Below are 17,544 nucleotides of genomic sequence, written 5' to 3'. Positions count from 1 at the left end.
TACGTGTACTCCATATCCTGACACCTCCTGTTGGCCTGCACCACTTCCTCCTCCTCCTGCCAGATGTGGGCCTCCAGTGAGCTCTCGCCATAGCTGCCGTTCCTTGAGTGGTTGATGATGGTGGTGTCCCTGGGAACACAGGACATGCACTGGATCACAGGAGCCTTCTTGCTTATTTTCAACACAGACACAGAATGGACAATCTGGTGTTCACGATGGAACAGAGATTTTCTCTTTACCTTCCCCTGGATCTTAAAAGCCTCCTGTCTCCACTTCCTCGCTCATTTATCAATCTCATCAAATCCAACAAAATGTGCAAATGCTCATGAACAGGCAACCAAAGGGTGCATGCTAACAACATCCACAAACTCCTTCACCCAGTTTCCTTTCTTATATCCTGGCCAATTCGCCTCCTGAACTCGAAAGAAGTAAGATAGTGTCTAGGGAAAGCAAAATAGAATTCAACATCAAACTTGTCTGACCCTTCTACTAAGAACTTTGCATATTAATCTATGTGGTAGGTTATAAATATATAGATGGGGCACCTATGGATTTCATCTACTGGCACGGGGATACTTTATCATTTTATTTACTGGTGTTTCTATGTTTGGATTTTTCATACTCATCTCACTCTTCCAATCAGAGTTAAAAGTTCCACCTGTATGTATCATCTACACAGCAGTATTTCGGTATTTTACAGTAAAAGCAAAAGGATTCAGTAATGGATAGATGCTGAGATTGATCTTCTTGGGCAGAGAGGCCCCATGCTGAATTCTCTCTTCCTGTCTCTATGCTGCTTTCCTTCTTGTTTTATGGGCTCTTGCCTAGGATTCAGGTCAGTTCAAAGTAACAAACATACAGGGTACCGGGAAGAAAGATGAAGATGACAGACACATGGTACTGAAAGTTCAGTTGAGGTGGGCAGAGAGAACACAAGGACAAGATGTAGGTAAATGAAAAAGCAGTTCATCCGAAAGCAGGTGTCTGAAAAGAGCCGGTCAGAGATAACTATTCCTGGGCTGGGGTTGTGGCTCAATGGTAGGGCGCTTGCCTAGCATGTGTGAGGCACTGGGCTTGATTCTCAGCACTGTATATAAATAAATAAATAAATAAATAAATAAATGTCCATTGACAACTAAAAAAATTTTTTTCAAATGATAACTATTCCTACCACTAATTTTGTCAATTTAATCTCTCCAAATTCAGTGATAAGCAAAAATATAATGAGCCATTTTTGTGATATATGTTAAGATACACAATAATGCCTGATTATGTGAATACTAAATTCATAAGAAATAATCCAACTAAATATTTCACATCTCTTTAACTTCATATTCCAAGGCTACAATCATATTGAAAGCCTTAAAGCTTTTTCTAGATTATCCAAAAACAGCAAAACAACAACAAAACAACAACAAAAAAACCAGAGGCCCCTTTTTCACAAGAGCTATCAATGAATGAGCATTATTTCATGCAGGACTGGGCAAAGCATGGTACACGTGGTCTCTCATGTAGTTCTTATAATGTGTGTAGCAGGTATTAGCCCCCAATGTACAGATGAAACCAGGGCCAGATGACTTTTCCAAGAACACCCAATTAGTGAATGGTGGACACTGATTCAAATTCAGAGAGTGATAACTCCCATGTCCATGTCCATTCTACTACACTTCTTGAAGTTTCATTTGCCTTTATGAAGCAGGCTTCAGCCAAGGTACACATAAAGAGGGTACATACGTAGAATGTGCCTCAAAAAATGCAACCTATGACTGAAAACATATCATAAAAGCAAATAATAAGGCAAAAAATGTTTTAAATATATTTACAAAATTATAAAATTACTCTATAGTGCACAAAATTCATCAATATAGGAATTAGCGACTAGAAACATTTTCAACCAACTGACTTTTGGAGAACTCACATAGAACCACAAATTTAAAAATTCATGCTTATACTGACAAGTAAGGACAGCAGGCACAATTAGATGAAAACAACATTGAAGGTAAATAATGCATTGCTTTGAAATTCATAAAAAGTTTCAAAACCTTCTCCACATGTGGAAAATAAGTTAAGCCACTAACAATCCTGATCAGTGGCAGCAAGATGCATAAAGATGACAAAATCAGTTAGTTTATAAAAATTATATTCTTTGTTTAAAGATCACTGCTTATAAATGTGACCCATGTACCAGTGGCTGAAAAGCCACAAAACTAATAGCTGGAAATAATAATTTTTACCAATTTATCTGTAACAATTCAGCAACTAGACGTGAGCTTAGAATTTCAACCTTTCTCAAAAATGCTTTATTTTTCTCCCCACCCCACTGCGCCACCTTGTTATCAACAGAAAGGCAACACTGACATTTCAGAGATTTTCTATGAAAAGAACATTAAAACTGGAGTAAATATCTGCACATCTCTGAATCCAGCCCCCTCACCCTTGTTCTGGCTGTGGGAAGGGGTAGGCTACAAAGGGGAGGGCAGTTTCCCACAGAATTATCAGATGCTTGAAGAGGATATGTGGAAATAAACAAGTGGGGGAAGGGAGGGATGGTAGAAAGGGACTCCAACTCTCCATTTAGGCCTCCAAACAGGGCAAAGAACAACAAGACTGGGAAAAATCCCACAGAACTACCATTCTCTGAGATAAGAGCCATTTCCTCCTGTATGAAGGCTAGTGAACAACTCTGGGCCTAGAATCTGTGAGAGGGTCTGTGTGGTTCTTCTTATGTGCTCCTCCCTGTACCCATCACAGGGTCTATTTATCCACCACTTCTGATTGTATGGTCCAGTTCCAATCATCCCCTTAGGACCCAAGATCCCAAACAGAGTCTAATCTGAAAAATTAATAGAAGTTGAAACAATAATAATACATGAAGGGCCCTTTGTCATCTCTCCAGGGTGACACAGGTACACTGCTATGGGCACTTTAACATCCTCAGTTAGAGGAATGTGTTCCCTGCTCTTAACCAGTCCAGAATTATAATTTCCATTTCACACATGAGATCAGAAACCCTCAAAAGGCTTATCCCAGATCTTATACCCACAATCAGCAATAAATGGAGAGGTCTTGAATGCAGATCTCCTGCCTCCCTGTGCAGAAATCTTTCCTCTTAAACCCACACAGAGAAAGCAAACCCCCAGGGACATCATTGACAGTGATACATGTGGTTTTTTTTAAAAAAAAAGGCCAAATTTGGGCTAAGGTTATGGCTCAGTGGTAGAGTGCTTGCCTAGGCACTGGGTTTGATTCTCAGGACCTCATATAAATAAATAAAATAAAGGTCCATCAACAACTAAAAAATTATTTTTAAAAAAGGCCAAATTTCTAACTGTATGATGTTCTGTTCTCATACCTAGGACAGAAAGGTAGTTACCAGCTTAAAAAAAAAAAAAAAAGAAAGAAAGCTGGGGGCTGGGGGTTGTGACTCAGCAGTAAAGTGCTCACCTAGCATGTGTGAGGCCCTGGGTTTGATCCTCAGCACCACATACAAATAAATAAATTAATTAAAAATTTCAAAAAGGTTAAAAAAAAAAAAAACCCAAACCCTAAAAAGCTGAAAATAAAAATCTTCCAATTATGTAAAAATCAACAAATATTTCAGAGGGCTTCACTATTGCCACCTATAGAGTACGGAGACTGGGCTGGAAAACATGACTTCCCTTCAACTTTCACCCCACAATTCTGGAGCATTCGTATCTTCTCAGGTTGTATATTTCCACTCCCAGAGTCTCACTTGGATGAACACTCTAGGTGGTTTTCCCTCAAAGCAAGGACATACAGAAGCAACATATACATGGTAGAAAATGATTTCAAAGTGGTCATTTTCCACGAGTCTGCAGGTTTTCCCAGGTGCAGAATGCTGGGGTGCCCAGTGGAGACACCTAGCCCATGAGATGGCAATCTTTGCTTTCTCTGCTTTCTCCAGTCCCAGGAGCTAACATCTGAGCATGCTACCAGGGATATTTCTTTACTTATTGATGAATCTGAGAGCCCATAAACAGCTTATATAAAATAACCCCTCCATGGACACAGGCTTTCCTATACTCATTAGAGAAGAAATAAGTTTTTATCCCAATGCAATGAAGAGCTGACTACATAACTGGCTTTTACCATTCCAAGCAGAACAATAGTTCTCATTTTCTAAGAGGTCTGGTTTTCTGAATGTTGCTTTGAGATTGAAGATTCCCCTCCAAATGTACTGACCCTACATTTTGGTGAACTAAATTAAATGCCCAATATGACTTCTGGGAAAAAAGTAAACTGAGTGAAAGGTAGTGAAGGGCCTGACCAGCCCAAGCAAAGCCACTCAGTATGAGCAGTCATTAGGACTACAGCTAAGGCCCAGCAGTCGAAGTGCAATGGGCACTGCCTTGCTCATTTGGACAACAGTCTTTGTGAGTGGTTTTTGTGGATTATGGCATATTTTGAGCTAATTTTAAAGGAAGAAAAAGACTTCTTACCTACAGAGAGAAAGTAAAACAACAGAGGTAAACGTTGAACAGCAGAAAAAGATTTTGAACTACATGAATCAGGTTTTAGGTCAGAAAGATCTCCATGTGACCAAGGTCCTCTACTACCTACCAGCACAATATGGAACCCACCACTGGGCCTCTCGTAGCCTTGATCCTTCACTTGTAAAATGAGGATACCTGCTCTAAGGGTCAAGACGAGGATTATATGTTCTCCTCTGGCTCATGATACAGACCCAGTATTAAAAAGAATCACAAATATACTTTCCCAACATCATTCTTAAAGATCACATAGTATCCCAATGTGTGGGTACACTTCATATTATTAAATTAATCTCTTCTTGTTAGATTCTAGGCTGTTTGAAATGTGTTGGTATTTTCAGCCACACTGGGATAAACATCCTTGGACATGACTCTTTAGGCACTCATGTGATGATTTCCTTAAGACAAATGTCTAGATGAGAATTTTAAAACCAAAGGAAAGGTACACATTGCCAAATTATCCTCCAGGAATGTACACCATTTACTCTCCAATAGCACTGCAGCCTCTAAGAGATTATCTTTAGCTGAGCTTGCTTCCAGGGATGAGCCTCTGGACCACTTTGGATCCTGTTTGTTTTGGTTCGATGTTCTTCCCAGTGGTGCTCTTCTGATGGGCAGAGCGCCGCTGTCTCACCTCTCAGCTGCAGCAGTGGCTGCAGCACTCATGGCGAAGTGACGGATGGTGCTCTCCTCCAGGTACTTCTGCTCCCACTTGGTCATGTCAGCCTCCAGGGCCAGGATCCGCTCCTCCTTCTCCCGCACGAGTTCCATGAGGGCCGGAGCATTGTATTCTGGCATGCTGGCTGGCTGGCCATTTCCATGTTTCTGGATAAGCAGAAATAACATTGTGGTGCTCAAAATGGGCTCTAAGGTTGACCACATCAACCCTGTTTTCACAGTTACCCACATGAAGCACACACGGTCCTCGAGACCCTGCAGCAATTCACACACAACCCCATCATGCCCATGTTCCCTCTCTCCAATGTGTACCACCTGAACTCAGTGGATACAAACACCATGCCACCTGTTATGATTCAGATGTGAGGTATCTCTCAAAAGCTCACGTGTGAGACAATGCAGGAAGGTTCCAAGGAGAAATGATTGGGTTGTAAGAGTCTTAACCCAATCAGTGATTTAATCCTCTGATAGGGATTAACTGAGTGGTAATTGAAGTGGTCCGATGTGGCTGGAGGAGGTGGGAATTAGGGTGTGGCTTTGGTGTATATATTTGTATCTGGAGAGTGGGGTCTCTCTGCTTCTTGATCACCATGATGTTAGTTGCTTCCCTCTGCCACACACTCTGCCATGATGCTCAGCCTCATCTCAAGCCCCAAGAAATAGAGCCGGCCTTCTATGGACTAAGACCTCTGAAACCATGAGCCCTCAAATACACTCTTCTTCCTCTATAGTTGCGCTCCTCAGGTCCTTTAGCCACAGCAGCGAAAAAGCCGATTAACACACCACCTTACCTCCACAGTCCTCTATCTCACTTAATAGCTATACAATTCTGTAAAACAAACAATATCCCAATTGTACAGAGAGAATAAGCTTCTGAGAGGTTAAATTAATGGTAACATTCTCTCAATCAGTAGTAGAATTGGGATTCAAACTGAGTCTGGCTCCACAGCTCAGGGACTTTGCATGATAATAGTGGCTTGTCCAAGGCAATGCAGTCTACTTATACCAAATGCAAGAGCAATGTCCAGGACACTTCTCCATAATTCAAGGAAGTGATTCCAGCTGATTGCTTCCCCTGGGGCTTGAAGACAAAAAGGAAAGGCCAGAAAGCAGGAGTGAGATGCCCAACATGCCTGCTATCAGATGCCAGAGTCTCTGGCAGTGGAGGTATAAAGATTTGCCCCACCAAAGGCCTAAGAATAAGAAGCAAATTAGATAATGTACGTGAAAGCAAGAGATGTCTAATGCAAGACAAGGTCATTTTCTGGCCCTTTCTTTTCATCTGTGTTGGTAAGAGAAAATAAAATGGCTATTACCTGGACTGATCACATTTCAGAATTTTTTTCTCTGAATTCAGGTATGCTATTTCCCTAAGAAGCATGACATGGGAGATGATGGGGTTTTCCAGGAAAGTCTAAACTCAAACCAGCAACAGAAATGTCACATCTCAGAGTCTCAGGTTTAGGTGCCCAGTCTGAACATGAGCCAGCTTCCTTTGCACTTGAGAGGAGAATGATTTCATCCCAGCTGTTGTACATCCTGGGACATGCATTCCCCTCATGTTTTCCAGTGATCACAAATTTTAAATGTAGAGCTACTTGCAAGGTGAGAGGTACTTAAATGTTTCACCGAGACCCACATAATGTTCTAGATTAAGAAAGGACTCGAATTACCTACAACAGCAGCTGGGTATTGATCTGCACTGATGTAATCTAATCCTAGCAGAGAAGAAAACAAATGTGCCTATGGGATTTTCTATTCGGCTTTTAAAAATTCCAAATATAAATTATCCCAGAAAGAGGCAGCTTGTCGGGGACTGACATTTAAGTAAAAATACAATGAAAGGCACATACCTGTCCTAACCTGACCTGTACAGGAAATCACTGATCCCATCTGGCCAGGCACCCGGACTCAGGCAGGAGGACAGATGAATCAGTCCACCAGATGAGAAGCTCCTCTATTTTTAGAAATTTTCCAAGAAAGAGCTCCCACGGCCTCATAAGCTGCCATCTATGCTTGTCAGTTTCTGTCTACATCTTTTCTGTTACCATCTCGGCTGGCTTGTTTTTGCAGAATCCTCTTGACCTCACATGAGATAATGACAAACTCTTCATAGTCCCCCTAATTTGGGTCATCAAGTTATGTAATTAATACACAAGTTTCAGCCTTCAAGAGTACAGAGAGCATGGGCTAATGAGTAAGTCTGCTAGTTAGAAAATCAAAATGAGGGTCAGGCAGGACAGCTTATGACACCCACTTACTTAGCTAGTCCACATATATGTACTGCATAAGTACCATGTGCCAGGGATACAACAGTGAACAATGCAGGCAAAATCTCTGCCCTCGATGAGCTCACATCAAAGAATGTCTCAGTGAGCTACATGACCTTGGGCTGGCCCCTTAACTTCCCTGTGTCTCATTTCTCACTTCCAGAACAATCCCACCTTCTCTCATAAGATCCAACAGGACTACTGTGGAAGAAGTGAAAATTACTTAGAGTTCTTTGTTTAAAAATAAAAAAAAAGATGAAATTGAAAGCTCTTAAAATATATAAATTTTAAAATATATAAATTTTTCCCCTCCCATTTTTATCTTTCATCTCCCTCACAGTTTCTATTGATATTAAAGTACTACGTCACCTCGTGGTAGAGGAGATGTGACCTATAATGACAAGATCAGTTGAGTTTCTTTATAGGCTAGTCCTAACCTTTCTTTCTCTCCCTGACTCTTCAATCAGCCTTACTTCTGTTTGTCACCTTTTTTTTTTTTTCCAGTGGAAAAGTTGGGTAAGTGGAGAATTTGGGAGAGGATACCAAGAATGCCCTAAGCCTTCAAATAACACTGAAGGTAATGATGTTAATATAAACGCAGCACTGAGAGTTTGCCTTTTCTAACCAATTGCTAAAGAAGTGCTTTTGTGCAGATTTTCTCAATTGTTGTTACAAGCATGAGCTAAGTATAATCAGTTTTCCTCACTTTATAGACAAGGTAGTTGAGGGGGCCAGGTGGACAGACTCAGCTGCATCCCAGTGTTAGTCTAAGGACAAAGCCTTTGTGTAGGGTGTTCATCCATTAAGTACTCTAAGCCACTCTTCAGAATCTTGTCCTGGGGAAAGTGGCCAGACAGAGTGGCTGGTCTTACTGCTTTGCTGAGGGTGGAGATGACCCCAGGCTTTGTTATAGTGTGACTTCAGCTTTGTTATAGTGTGATTTCTAAAGAGGTGGGATAAATGCCTGATTGCCACAGAGGGTGAAGGAGCAGGGTGTGGTGTGGGCTGTGGAAGCTCTCCCAAGGCTGCTCATGTCCGAGTCAAGAAGGGGCAGGCATATACTTGGCTGTGTGGGTGAGTGAGCAGGAAGAGATGGGAGAGGCCTGGGACAGTCTTTCCTGGAAAGATCACGATGCTCAGATGATCCTGTGTTCCTGAGTGGGCTCCTAGTCATCCCTGCCGGGCGCCAGCAAAACTGCTCCACACTTGTCCAGGGGCTTCAGACCTGAGTGTGACCAGACTCTACCTTTTACAGCATCTGCCACATGGCACTGGAGCAAAACTCAAGAATATTTGGTTGCATTATTTTGTAATATTTTTACCTTTTCTGGTTATACAATAATGTATACTCAATGGTAAAATTAGAAAATAAAGAACTATTAAAAGAAAAAAGTAACGCGTATCTTTTTAACAAGAGGGCAAAGGCAACAGGAAAATCTCAAGTATATTTCATATCACAGGGGATATAATCATACTTTCATTTTAAACAAATCAAACTGCAATATTCTTTATAAAGAAATGTCAAGCATCCATGTTCTGTTCAACTCTAAAGATTGTCTCCTCCTCTCTGGTCTCATGTCAGCCATACACAGCTGCAGATCTATCAGTTCCTGAAGACAACTGAAATGGCAAGCTGAGCCCTTTCCCTGGAGAACCTCGATTCTAACACTGGGGCCCTCTGAGGTGTGCCTAGTCTGTCAGTTGCCTCTGCATATGGCAGGAGGAGGACAGAGGAAATAATGTGAGTGAGAGAGCATGAGTCTGCACGTGGGCAGCGAACTGTCCTCTGTGGCAATGATGGTATTTTTCAAATAATTCCAGATTCACATTTCTTCTTGATCCATCACAAAGATAACAGAGTCTGGTTTCAGAGCACTCAAAAGAAGAGCCAAATTCAGTAACCAAATTGCAGGGTGTGGCTAGCACATTAACTGGAAAAGAACATTCTTTTTGACTCTAAATACTGAGATGTGCCCATTTTGACAGCCAAAGACTTGCCAGGGTCTACTGTACTGGATACCAGAGAAGCCTGCCCTCATGTTGGGGAGGTTCGGATCTCAGTAACTGAACAACAGAGAACAGGCAAAGGGCTTAACCGATGCCAGAATATGTGGCACAGGTTCTAAGTCTCAGAAGACCAGAGAAAGACCTACTCTTCCTTGCAAGCCATCAACCAGGCAAGGTGGTAGGAGGTCGGGGTGGGTTTCTGGATTTTCTGGGCAATCTTGGTAACACCTTCTTTTCCCAAGTGCACACACCCAGTGGAAACTGCATGGCCTGCCAGGCAAGAGGGTGGAGTGGACCTGAGCTCATGCTTTCAAGTGTTTTCAAGTGTTTCAATCACAACCACTATGCCCTATCCAGTAGATAATTCCACAGAGCCTGCCTTGCATTTCCCTGATATCCCAATATACAGCACACCCTTCATCAGCTCTACAAAGGGCTTTGTCCACCATGTTGGCAGAGGTCATCTGCAACCAGGAACCTTTGATGAACCTGGACTGGAGCTTTTTTGCAGACTTCTCTGTACTGAAGCACCCATGGACCCTGAGCTGGATTGTTCTACTCAGCACTTACTCAGAGGTGAGTTCCACTATCTCCTCTCTGTTGCCAGCAGAGAAGAGGCAGAAGGAATAGCTTATGGCCAGTGCCACTTCCTAGGAGTGGTCTTGAGCTCCTTCCCCTGAAGACTCGATGATCACCATGTTCTGATTCTAATCCCTTACAGTGGTTTCAGCTGTACCACGGATTCTGCTCCTACCCCACACTAGCAGCCTTCAGCCTGGCCACCATCTGTGCTCTAGATGGTTCTGTCCCTGATCCTCTGTGTCACATTCCCCTCCAACTTAAAAACCTCAGAGGTGTTGGCTCTCTTTTAATTACAGGAACAAGACCAATCCCGCCAGTTGACCCAAGGCTTTCTGCGATGGAGCCATGCTCCTCACCGTGATCTCACTGGGCATTGCCTGCTCACAGCGGCACCAAAACCACCCTAGACTTGCCATGATGTTTCAAGACCCTTTCCTTCACATATCCTCCTCTTCCTCTACCTCCTTGTTATTGCCCCTGAATATCCCAAACCTTACCTTTCAAAGTCCAGCTCACGTCTCCTCCTCTCTGAAGCTATTTAAAGGCAAATTCCATCCTCCCCCTAGACCCAAGTCAGGGACCCCTTTGTTCCTCTCTGTGTTCCTTCACAGTGAGTAGCCCACCTGACTCCCCCACTGCACTCAGGGCAGACTGCAGTGGCTGGCTCACAGGGGCCTCCATCCTCTGGACAAGAATCTAATTCACCTGCTGCTTAAGCCTGTCCCTCACCTGCTGGGTCCTCAGTGCATCCAGCTCTCTCTCCAGCCAGGTCCGCAACCTGCGCTCCATCTGCTCTCGCTTCTCACATGCGGACTGCAGCTGGGTCAGGGCCTGTTGCAGCTTCTCAACTTTCTCCACATACGCTTGCTTCTCTCGCAGCTGAGTGCAGAAGAGCAAAGAAAGCACAGAATTGAGACCCGTCATTCTCAATGGCGAGGGAAGGGTCGGACTACCTGGAGATCCTATTTAAACCACAGCTGTGTGCACCTCTTCTTCCTGTCCCCCAGGGCTGCTGGTGACAGAAAAAGTTCACACAAAGGTCATCAGTTACACCTGGAGTGGCTAAGAAGTTTGAAATGGAAGACCCTCCAGGATACCTGCATTTGATAATTTGTTCAGTTTTGAGCTCAATGTTTGATCTTTGCTTAAATTAATTATAGCAATGGAAATGAGGTTGAGAAAAAGTTTTTAATATCAAGAAGAAATGCTTATTCTATAATGTCAAAACTTGTATACAACATCATCACAACTGTTTGTCCATGAAAAAAGACTGGGAGGAAATATGTAAAGCATTAACCATGTTCATCTGTGTGTCAGATAGTAATTTCGGTGTATGAGTATTCTGTATGGAAAGTAAAGACTTTATTACTTCATTACTTTTCTATAATATAAATTATTTTATAATGAGGGAATTGTGTTTGTATACATGCATGTTATCCATTTGAGTATAAACATTTTTTTTTATTATAGATATTTATGGAGTAACTTTCACCTGAAGATTTCAGAGTCCTTTACAGCTGAGAAGTTAACAGCTCTGAAGAGACAGGAAGGGCATACCGAACACTCAACACAATGGCTGAGGAAATGGAAATTAAGGTTGAAAAGATTTATGTCAACTTCACATCAGGCATGGATTTAGGATCATGACAACAACTTCAAAATCTTACCCTCAGACTTTGTTTTTTTTTTTTTCCATTTGGGAGTCTGGCTTGTGTTCATAAATCCAGGCACATTTTTAGATTTCTGGGAACTGGCTGATGCCAAAAATCAGGTTGAGGCATTTACTTGTTCTGGTCTCAGGTGGGAGACACCAGATCTAATTTCCTGTCATTCTGCACCTGGGTGTGCTGATGCCCTGCAGGCAATCCAATCCTGAGCTCCAGCGGAGACCAGGCTGGAAAGCCAGGATGTGTTAGTGACTTTGCAGCTTGCTTGTTTCTGACTGAGTGGGCAGCAGTGCTGTATGCTACACCTATACCCCGACCTCTTGGAAGTCACTAGAAGAAAATGGAGGCATTTCCAATCTTACAAAGAGGGACAGAAACTTGAAAGATTTTTCTACTTCTCTTTTGGGGGTTCAGTTCTTATCTGAACCCTTTCATTCATTGTGCTTTTGAACATCTCATTCAATTTAGTAGACTTCTGAAAACCCAATAAGCACTGTTTTTGTGCTTTTTAGAAGCCTCAGTGGACTCAATATTTTATGTACCGTTCATTTGTACATTTTCCCCTACACACAGTTTCCTGAGTATGTAGTCAACAGAATACAAGCCAGCACGAGATTTGTTTGTTTTGGTCCCTGCTGGCCAATGAGCAGTGTGTCCTAATGTGTATTTGTTGAATAAATGAATGAATATTATCCCTAAGCAACTGCAGGCATGAACTGTCTCCTTTGCTTTTTATCACCCTTAAGTCTAGTAGGAATACATCATGATGAGAAGCATCTGTAACAGTGATGATAAGAGCCAACATTTTTAGAGCACTACCACATCAAGCATGGTGTGTTATGTAGTATCTCATTTAATCCTCCCAAAGGTAGTAGGAGGTAAAATCCTTTATTATCCCCATTTGAGAGATGAGAAAACCCAGTTTGAAGAAGCTGAGTGACCTGCTCAAGGTCAAACAGTTGGTATGTCCTGGGGCTCACATCTCACCTCCACACCTGGCTCTACAATCTACTTTCATCCACCACAGTAACCTAGTGTAGGCATGTGCACTGAATTAAGACCTTTCAAAAGAAACTTATCAAGAACAAGCAGTGAGGCTGGAAGTCAGGCACATGTGACGCCACTAAGCAAGGATGTTTCATAAAAACCATGACAAGAAGAAACCCTAATGGCGATTGTAAAGAGCCTGTCTTCAAGGATCCCACAGCCAGCTTTCACTTTAACAGTACAACAATTTAAAAAATTATGATTGTCCTCAGCTCCACACAGAAAGACAGAGCCACAGGAAATTATTTCAGTGATGACAATAATAAGTCCAGGCCTCCCTTCCTCAGAACAGACCTCCTGTCCTTCAAGGGTTCAGGTCATTTTCTGTGATGACAAGCGAAATACTCAGCTGCTGCTGGGGATCCTCCCACTAATATTAGAATCGTCCCTACACGGGGTTTCTGAGGCTTCTACTGGGCAAGGCCCTTGTTTACCGAAATCCCTCCTCTCCAGCTGCATTCCCTTCAAGTACTGAGGTTTGAGGGGACATCTGAGTTACCTGGCCCCAGGTAACATTTTCTGAAGGGAAAACTTTTTTTTTCTTTTCTTTTTTCAACAACCACAGTTGCACAGTTGTTGTTTGTGTGCCAAAGCATCCAGCTAAGTACTGACGTAGACTGTTTCAGTTAAACCTCTTGCTGACACAGCACGTTTGCCTCCCAGGAGAGAATCTGCTCAGGTCATCTCCACAGCACAGGGGTGCCCGTGTCCCCCAGGGAGCTGGATGGTGCGGGCACAGGCCCCTGGCTGCCTGGATGCACCTCCCTTCCTCTCTTGCCTTGACCTCACAGCCAGGCTCCTCTGGCTTGAACCTTAGAAATGGTTATTCTGACTGCTCAGTCAGGCTTAAAGGGAAAGTGTACATCACAAAAGTTAAGCTGAAGGGTGATTTCATCAGACTCTACTAAATCCGGTGTTTAAGTGGGATCCAAATTTCCTGGACTAGGAGCAGGAGGTACTGTATGGGTCAAGACAACCTCTGGAAATTAGAAACACATCTACGGGATACCACCCCACACTACTCCACCAGAAGGCTTTTGCCTTTTTCTGTGTAATCGGGAGCCTAAAGACACAGCGACTGAACACTTTCCAAAAATCGTTAGTCCCTTCTCTGCATAGGCACCAGTGGTTTCCTGTTCTTATATTTATTGCCAGCTCTGGACACTTGCCTACCAGTGGGCTGCAGGCTGGGCTTAAGGTTGTAAGCTCTTTGCTGATGGTATTCATGTGTGCCTTTCATACTCTGCCTGGCTCTGGGTGGATAAACGCTGCTTTTATTCATTTATATTTGGGAGGTTTCCCACATCCCTCCCTGGTCTCAACTCCTTGGATCTGGATCTGGTTAAAGTAAGCAGGGGTAGGAAAAGGAAGGGGAGGCCCTCAGGGCTCTGCCTCCCTCCTCCCTGACCCAATCACCCTCCAGCCTGGTCCTCACCTCCTCTTCCAGCTTGATGACTCTGGCCTGGGCATTGCTCAAAGCCTGGTCCAGGATTTCAATGTGTCTCCGATGGTCCTCACTCGCAGTGCGCACAGCTGCTAACTCCATCTCTAACTTCTCCTTTTCTTTTAAGAACTCTTTGTCTAGAAGGAGACAAGAACAAAACCACCTCTATCAGAAAAAGCTCAGTCTCTGGGCTCACGGCCAGTCTACATCTGGCAAGGATTAAAAATAAAAACGCATGCAAACGGTAAAGGATTGAATTACCGCTATTGCTCTCTCTTAATAGTGGTATGTAAGGTGAGGACTTTCTCAAAAACCACTGTTAACTCCAGAGACATTCCAGGCTGCAGTTAAGAACTAGCCACCCCATGCTCTCCATAACTCACTTCCCTAGAACATTGACTTCAGTGCTTCAAACAGATCAATCAAATCAACCTTGTACCCATTATCTCATTTTATGCTCCACCTCCTCTGCCTCCATTTTCCAAGTCTGTGATGTAAGGGCAAACACTGAAAGTAATGATATGAATATTGTCATTCACAGAAAAATAAACCAAGGTTTGTTTTGTCTGAGGCCAGACAGTAGAGGGGAGTTTCCAGTCCAGGCCTTTAATCTCCAGCTGGATCCTCTTTTCATATGACCTGGCCCCGCATTTTCTCCTAGTCCTATTCAAGAGAAAAAAGGGACCAATGCTTCACAGTCCTTCAAAGGCAATATAAGTGCCAGTGATGGTGGTTCTCTCTGCATGTGGAAGCCAGGCTGGGATGTCCTCAGTTCCTCTCTCCACCTCCCTCTACAGACTGCTGTTCTGGATTAAGCAGGGGTGTTCACAGAGTCATGGGATGAGCATTTCTTAAGGGAAAATGTGTTTCTTGTTACCAAAGCAATGTATTTTGTTTTTAAAGTAAACTATATGTCATTTATGGTACAGAAAACTCAATGTGAAAGTAAGGGTAAGGAATTGATTAAATAGACTACTGTAAACTCTACAACAGAATAGGATGCAGCCATTAAAATTAAATAAGAGAATCTTGGTGACAGAGAAAAAAAAACTTCACCGTTGATAAAAGGTGGTTACAAAACCACATGCACATACACTACTCCATATTTACAGAAAATAAGATATATCATTGTAAGAGCAATAATCAGAAATTGATTTTGGTGTGCCCATGTCACATCCTAGCAATCTACCCTGAAGCACATAGAGTCCCAGTCTGGGTGCTACACCAGCATGTTAACAGTGGTTGTACTCACTCATTATTCCCTCCTACATGTAGTCATTCATTCATTTAACAAATAAGTATCAGAAATTAAAGAGAAGCACTGTGGACTCTGAAGCAATAGAAAGAATGCTGCAGTAAAGGAGCAGAAAAAAAATGTGGTTTTTGAAGACAGAGCATGAAAATTAAAAAGACACTAGAAGGCTACAAATATCAAATAACAAACTCACAACTTTAGAGCCAGAAGGGACCATAGGAAACATCAAAATTCAGTTCTATCCCCTTTGCTTTATGGGTAAGGAAAGGAAAGCCCGCTGGGGTGGAACCAGGTCCAGAATTCGGGTCTCCCGATGTCCTACTACAACGTCCTTCCCACGTGAATGCACTGCCCTCACACTGTGAAATTATGTGGATGGGATCAGAGGGCCACGGAGCAGCTTCTGCTAAATGAGTAAACTTTTAATCTTAAGTAGTGCCTGTGCTTCCTAGAAACAAAATGAGCCCACCAAGATCCTGACCCAAAATAGCACTGCTTTGGGGCTCTTGGTGCTTTATTGCAGTGACCAACTGCCCTCCTCCTTCCCCTTTCAGTGGCATTTGAAATGCTGCTCATGAAACCTCCTTTCCAATCCAAGGAAAATTGGCATGCAAGAGCCTGAACAAATGGGCCAACAGCTGCCCACCACCCACAGCCCTGAATAGGCCACAGCATTTCATTCTTTCTGTCCAAACTCACTGACATCTGAGCACCAGCTCCATGGTCAGATAATGTTTCAATGGGCAGGGTACCTGCTGGTCTTGTCCAGCCTTGGAGGGCACCCAGGAATTGCTAAGCAGGCACTGCTGGGAATGAACCACTGGATTCCAGGGCCTCTACTTGGTTATTGACCTAAACATAGAAGTTCCTCTCTTTGTTGAGGCTGCTGAGTATACATCAATTTTGATCAGAAGCAGTAAAATGACAGGTGGGACTTATGACCAGGAGCTACAACCAAATTTCTTGTTCTGCAAATCGAGGATTGCAATTATTACCATGACACAACGATAGCTGCCAAGATAGAGATCTGAATTAACAAATCCCTGCAACACACACGATTCCAGAATTTGCTGTTTCCTTGCTATGTAGTATCATGGAGTGGTTGAAGAATTGACTTTAACACCAGGAAGACCTGGATTCAAAGCCCAGGCCCACCACTTCCCAATTATGAGGCCCCAGGCAAGGTAATTGGACCTCTCTGAACCTCAGCTTCCTCATCTTCCTGATGGAAATGACAGCATTTGCATCACAGTGTTGTTGTGACACCTCAGTTAGTGTAGACGATGTAAAGTGCAAAAGACGTGAATATTTTATATGTTTTATTCTATATTCCCTGGCCTGAAAGAGTGGCTGGCTGAATAATATTGCTGAGTGAGCAAATGAGACTCTCTTGTACGCCAAGTTCAATGCCAACTGAACAATAAATTGTAGCTCTTGTTAGCTGTTACGCATTCAGCATCCTGTGATCTCCCATCAGCCTCAGCTATACAGCTGTCCACTCTACCTTTGTCCCACTGTTCATGGAGAAGCCACTGCTCATCAGAGGTTTGTACTGACCATGGACTTCCCCAGTTCACTCCCTGCCCAGGCTCCCTGAACCCCACAGTGTGGTGCCAATATGGATTAAACTCCAAAAGTTCTGGAATACTTTGCAGTACATGGGACAAAACATCTCTGTCCTGAGTTTGGTGACTTTGAACTTCATGTTGCAGCTACATGTTTATTGCTCACACTGGCTCAGAGGTATCTGCCCACTGATAGGAAATAGTAATCTCAATGATCAAGGTTTAAAAACAATGTCCATGACGACAGTGATAATAACAACAATATCTGCTTGTGTTTGTTGAGTGAGTACTGTGTTTCAGGAATGGTTACTTATATCATTCACTTTAATTATTCCCTCGATCTTTCCTTTATTCTGAGTTACTGTATGAGGTAGGCACCATTATTATTCCTATTTTTCCAGTTAAGGAAAACGTCACTAAGAATGTATAAGTGACTGTCCCCAAGAAGTGATGCTCATCAATGGGGGAAGGCAGAATTTGCATTTGTACCTCTCTAATGCATGCTCACAAGGGCTGCC

General features: G+C 42.9%; 1 protein-coding gene across 3 annotated transcripts in view; it reads right to left on the bottom strand.

Annotated features, from left to right (window-relative positions):
• Amotl1 (angiomotin like 1) overlaps positions 1 to 17,544 on the bottom strand; it is a 156,532-nt gene that overhangs the window by 11,802 nt on the left and 127,186 nt on the right. For all 3 annotated transcript variants that reach the window (XM_058584971.1, XM_058584972.1, XM_046462348.2), the window contains 4 exons: positions 14,198 to 14,343; positions 10,778 to 10,927; positions 5,146 to 5,336; positions 4 to 129 (listed from right to left, as the gene is read on the bottom strand). In XM_058584971.1, the coding sequence (XP_058440954.1) occupies positions 4 to 129; positions 5,146 to 5,336; positions 10,778 to 10,927; positions 14,198 to 14,343 (613 nt within the window). The remainder of the gene's footprint in view (positions 1 to 3; positions 130 to 5,145; positions 5,337 to 10,777; positions 10,928 to 14,197; positions 14,344 to 17,544) is intronic.

Source organism: Marmota monax, unplaced genomic scaffold (genome assembly GCF_021218885.2).
Source record: "Marmota monax isolate L192 unplaced genomic scaffold, Marmota_monax_Labrador192_F-V1.1 WCK01_AAM20220418_F8-fsc00104, whole genome shotgun sequence".
Lineage (NCBI taxonomy): Eukaryota > Metazoa > Chordata > Mammalia > Rodentia > Sciuridae > Marmota > Marmota monax.
Note: the sequence above shows the minus strand (reverse complement) of the source record. Positions and strands in the feature narration are given on the sequence as shown.